General features: G+C 37.2%; 1 protein-coding gene across 1 annotated transcript; it reads left to right on the forward strand.

Moving 5' to 3' along the window:
• Positions 1–1,481: 1,481 nt before the first annotated feature.
• On the forward strand, positions 1,482–5,192 carry LOC141294170 (uncharacterized). The gene is made up of 5 exons (XM_073826260.1): positions 1,482–1,646; positions 2,198–2,774; positions 2,856–2,934; positions 3,707–3,820; positions 4,298–5,192. The coding sequence occupies exons 2-5, from the start codon at positions 2,243–2,245 to the stop codon at positions 4,980–4,982; spliced, it is 1,410 nt and encodes a 469-aa protein (XP_073682361.1). The 5' UTR covers positions 1,482–1,646; positions 2,198–2,242; the 3' UTR covers positions 4,983–5,192.
• Positions 5,193–5,650: the final 458 nt, after the last annotated feature.

The following is a 5,650-nucleotide window of genomic DNA, read 5'->3' on the forward strand; positions in this document are numbered from 1 at the left end:
TTATTACATCAAACTCATCGTACTTTTTTTCCACGTTATAATATATAATTAATTTCAATAGAAACTAACCAAAGTACAATTTTTTTTTTTAAAAGTCCCCAGAGAACTAACTCGTGATTTCATTTTTGAACTAGGTAAAAAAGTTAATCAATAGAAACTTAAAGGATTAGTTCACTTCTAGAATGAACATTTCCTGATCATTTACTCACCCCCATGTCATCCAAGATGTTCATGTCTTTCTTTCTTCAGTTGCAAAGTAATTAAGGTTTTTGAGGAAAACATTCCAGGATTTTTCTCCATATAATGGGCTTAAATGGTGGCAAATGAGTTGAAGGTCCAAATTGCAGTTTCAACGCAGCTTTAACTAGCACTACACGATTCCAGCTGAGGAATAAGGGTCGTATTAAGCTAAACAGTAGGTAATTTATTTTTAAAAATAAAGATGTATATATTTTTTGACCAAAAATGGCCGTCTTGCACTAGCTCAGTGATCACGTTGAAAAGGTCATGTGCATTTAGTACTTCATCTGTGTACTTGGGTACAGTAAGGTAGGGCGAAAAACTACATATAATGTTCTCCAACTTCAAAATCGTCCGACGTTGTTTTACCCTTTTTGTAAAGGGTGTTTTAGCATTTTAGCTTTGTAAAAACTGGGTTGGTACTGCCGCCTATGTCACACATGAAGTCGAGCTAATGCAAGTAAATATTTGTGGTTAAAAAGTAGAAAATTACTTATTTCACTAGACAAAACATTGGGATCGTGTAGAGCCCTTTGAGGCTGCATTGAAACTGCAGTTTCGACCATCAACCCGTTGGCCACCACTGTCTCTGCTTCATGATTTTCCTCAAAAACCTGAATTTCTACACTGAAGAAGCAAGACATGAACATCTTGGATGACATGGGGGAGTGAGTAAATTATCAGGAAATTTTCATTCTGGAAGTGAACTTCTCCTTTAAGAGAAACTTAAAACCTAGAATTTCGAGCTTTTAAGGCTCTACACACACACACACACACACACACACACACACACACACACACACACACACACACACACACACACACACACACACACAAAAGTGCTTTACGATGCCATAGAGGAAACTTTTTTTTGTCTGAATTGTTTTATAAAGAACTTTTAACAAATTCTTCAACTTCAACTTTGTGTCGAAAGAAGGTTCTTCAGATTATAAAAAGTTAAGAAACAGGTGGTACTTTCATGAACTTTTGACTTAATGGTTCTTTGTGGAACCAAAAATGGTTCTTCTGGCATCACTGTGAAGAACCTTTTAAGCACATTTATTTTTAAGAGTGTAGGAAGAGTTAGAGTAAGGAATTTCTGTAAGAATTCACAATTTAAATCGAATGTCATATCGGTATGTTGGCTTTTTCAAGCCCAACATAATTTAAAAGTAGCCTGCAGCACCCCCTATGGCTGCTCTCGTTGAACAACAGTTTCCGGTTGACAGGAGGAGGCTCAGGCTGGCTGGCTTAAACGTGATCGCGCGCGAATAGATTTAGCAATCCTCAGGTAAACAGAAAACTGCGTTTGGTTTCGGATTGATCCGCTTCAAACTCCGTTTTGAAGCGATGGACATGCGAGACATATTCTTGGAACAAACAGACTGTCGACATTTCGAGACAGAGTAAGACAAATATGTTACTTCACAAGACAGTCAAACAAAACAAAACGAGCAAAGTACCGTTACAAATAAACTATTTCGAGTTAAACAACGAGTATATGCTGTTTGTGAGGTGATTAAGTGGTTTATTAAGCGATTACACGTACATTTATTACTTAAATGAAGTATTTGAATGAATAACGTTAGTTCTTTAAGAGAGAGCTGAAGACCTCCAAGTTTACTGTATTTACCACAGTAAAGCAGTGGTAAGCTGCTTCCCAAGAAGTAATTATTGTGCATTAGTGAATCAGATGGTGCTATGTTAGTTGTGTCCATAACTTTGGTGACTAGTTAGTCAAACTGCGAGTTAGTCATTGATGGCTATTGTTTTCAGGGAGTATTACCACTACCTCACTAACTTTCCTCCGAGGCAAGAGTCAGGATGCTACAGTGAGGTAGAAATCACTCTAATAAGTCAAAAAACATTACCTGGAAGAGGTCTTTTGCTTAGTAACTCAACGTTATATATGATACTGTTTGATAAATTGTTTAATTTGTCTAATTCTTCATCACAGGTGAATGTCTTGGTTTTCAGTGAGGTTACTACCAAATCTGTCTCCATGAAACTCCGGCGCAACACAGTCCTGCGAAGCCGACGGCTTCAACAGCAAAAACATGATGTGAAAGACTCCCAGAACATCTCTGTGGTGTTAAGTGACACCGACTCAAGCCAGTCAGACAGTGTGCAAGAAATAAAAGAACATGTGTCTGTTATTCAAGAAATGAAGCGGCTAGTAAGGAAGAGTAGAGCTGGTGCATCACGTCGAGTGAGAACACAAGATGAGAGGCCGATTTCTGTTGTGGAACCACAACAAGAAGCGGTTCAGAAGATATCCTTGGCTCCAGGTGCGAAGGCTGAGGACACTCTAGAGAAACTCAGGTTGAGGGCTAATACCCCTGAGATTGAGACCGAGATTGAGTCTCGAGGAGAACTGGAGTGTGTTGTGGACGAATCCAGTATCGATCTCACAGTGGAATCGGGTCCCAGCTCGCCCTGTCGTCCTGTTGATACTGTAAGATGCAGAGAATGCGAAAGACTTTTCAACAAGATGATAAAACAGCCATCCCAGATAAAGACAAGCAGAGATACAAGTAAATATTTCAGATGTGCTCTTTATAGAAATGAGATTCTAAGAGATTGTGTTACCGAAATGTTTTTTCTTCGCATATTAGATCCAGCATCTTTATCTTGTGATGTGTGGGTTCTGCTTAAGAAGTGGCACCCTCAGAGACGCCGTCATCGAGAGAAGGGGTATGTTATGTTCTACATTAACATAGCATTGACTTACACTAACAGTAGAGCTATATTTATTATCCACCACTTGTACATTTAATGTGTCTGGCTTCCAGTCTCATCCGTGTCCGGCTATTATTAGCTGTTGATATTGCACATTGGTGTGTCTTACCATGTTATTTTAATGTATTATCTTAATTATTAACACAATGGTTTGTAGTGCAAACTGTTTTGCCATTTACTGCATGTTGTTATTCTTCTCGTTATTTCCCTATAGCGGATAATGAACTGGAAGTATCACACATTATCAGAAAATAGCTTACTTCCGCACTGAAAAATAAGGTTCTTTTTGGAATTGATTAGGCCTCATTATGCACCTCTTTAAAAAAAAACATTTGTGGATCATTTTGGCTGTGTTCACTAAAAACTGAGGCTTAAAAAAGAAATAAATAACTATGATAATTAAAAGAAAACAAGATTGAATCCACTACTTGTTAATAATATAGCATAACGAAAAAATGTATGACTAATTTGTGTTTATTTTTGACAATGAATATCACAAGTATAACAAAAATGATCAGTTATCAGCAAAGTCAGTAGGTTTTTGTTCAGTGCAATAACAGTGGTGTTTTCAGGCTCAAAATGACTGCATAACAACATGAGGTTTAAAAAAGTCTTTTTACTGCAGCCGAGTTTTATTTTAAAATCCATCTTGCCAGCAGTGAATTACTGCTTTACTATTAATATGTTAATTGAGTTGAATGTGAATTGTGTGAATGTTGATCTTCAGGTTATTGTGGACAAGTCTGAGTCGGATCAGGAAGCTCTTAGCAGGAGACTCAGATTGTGCAGTCGTCAACAGAACTCAAGCAAACTGTTCCAGACCTCATGTTTTTCAGCAGAGGTGAGTCAATATTATATTCATTATCAGAATTAACTCAATAATGATTTGGGGTTGAAAACCGATCTCATTTTTGTTTTTCAAAGAATCCTGAAAAAAGTATTCTCAACTCTTTTAAATATTAATAATAATATGAATCAGCATATTTGGATGATTTCTGAAGGAACATGTGACAATGAAGACTGGAGTAATGATGCTGAAAATTTAACTTTGATCACAGGAACAAATTACATTTTAAAATATCTTCAGATAGAAAGCAGTTATTTTAAATAGTTCACAAAAGTATTTCACAACATTACTGCTTTTGCTGTATTTTGGATCAAATTACTGTTCAAAAACTTTTGACTGGTAGTGTAACATGGCAAATAACTTTTTGTAGTAGCATCTTACAATTTTAAAATTTAAAGTAAGATGATAAATACTCCAGTATTATGTGTGTATATATATTTAGTAAGATAATTGTTGTATGCATATATTTAGGAATTTACGTCGCTGCAAGTATCTGCTCTCCATTCAGACCAACCTGTCCATTACCAAAGCAAAGTCACGGCATCGCAAGAGGCCACGATCTATGGTCTGGCCGCCCCTTGCTGGCTGGAAATCTTCGGTGAAAAGGAAGCCTTCATTTAACAACGCATTATCTCAGCAGCTTTCTCCACTCGACCTTAGCGTCAGTGTGATGCAGGAGGTCAAACCGCTTGTAGATGAGAAGATTTCAAGATCAAATGCAGATTTGAAACAGAACTCAGATGCCTCCAGCAAACAGAAGCCGACTAATGTCCGGGGCAAATTGAACAAGCAGGAAGTGTCTGATGGCGTAGACGGAACGCGGCGGGTGTTGAAGTTTGATGACACGCCTGAAACTGTTGCTGTGGAAACTGCGGAGCAGAGGAAAAGCCCTCGGCAGAAGCACAAGCACAGAGAGATTCGCAAAGCCCAGAATGGTTTCCAGAAAGAGCAGCAGGAAGAGATTTCTGAGGATTCGGATGGGTTCAGGACGCCCACAGATCTGTTCAGCGTGAAGCCCAAGATTAAACGAGGGAACCAGAAGAAAGTCTCTGCCTCTGGTGTTACAAAACCTGCCGTGCAGAAGCCCAACTTCATGTCTATGTTAGCCACGCTGGTGAAGAATCAGAACCAGATTATTAAGGAGTCCTGCAAATGAGTCTCTATGGAAGTTTTGTAATTTGTTCTGTTAGTCATTTTGTATTATTGAAGAGCCATGCATCGCTGCTGTCAAGTTTTGCAGCTTCTGTTAATTAAATTAATAGATTAGAACTCTAAAAAAAAAGTCTGCCCTTATTTATTGCATTGTTCATTTGTTTGTGCTCTAACATTTGCATTTGCATGAGTAAATAAATCTTGCATTAACACATCTGTTTGTCTCTGCTTTTGATTCCACAATGGCTTCAAATACAGTTACTGTAATAGCCACAGAGCGGAGCTGTTTCCAAACAAACTTGAACATCTTCACTCCATATATTTAGTTATTTAGTTATTTTTAGTTATTACAACATATGACTTCTTAAAAAAATAGAATATCTCTCACTTTTATCACATTTACTAAACATGATGCTTTGACATCTAACACGAGTCTGTGCATAATGCAGGACTTCCTATTTTTCAGTAGATGTGCAAAAATGTTTTTGTTTTTTAAAATGGATACACATCATTCAGAGTCAGCAATATGTAATCTATAAAAAAATAATAAAGCTTCTTAGTTGAAACTGAACCTTTAACATTTATGAAAATGTTTATTAAAAAATGTTCTTCAGATTATTAAAATATTCACACACACACAAAAATGAATCTTTGGGGAACCCAAAATGGTGT

The sequence above is a fragment of the Garra rufa genome, chromosome 20 (genome assembly GCF_049309525.1).
Source record: "Garra rufa chromosome 20, GarRuf1.0, whole genome shotgun sequence".
NCBI classification, from domain to species: domain Eukaryota; kingdom Metazoa; phylum Chordata; class Actinopteri; order Cypriniformes; family Cyprinidae; genus Garra; species Garra rufa.

Bases quoted from the DNA above. Each gene is read 5' to 3' on its own strand.
- LOC141294170 (XM_073826260.1), top strand. From the start codon at position 2,243: ATGAAACTCCGGCGCAACACAGTCCTGCGAAGCCGACGGCTTCAACAG. The intron at 2,775-2,855 runs GTAAATATTTCA...TTCGCATATTAG, and splicing joins AAAGACAAGCAGAGATACAA to ATCCAGCATCTTTATCTTGT. The intron at 2,935-3,706 runs GTATGTTATGTT...GTTGATCTTCAG, and splicing joins CGCCGTCATCGAGAGAAGGG to GTTATTGTGGACAAGTCTGA.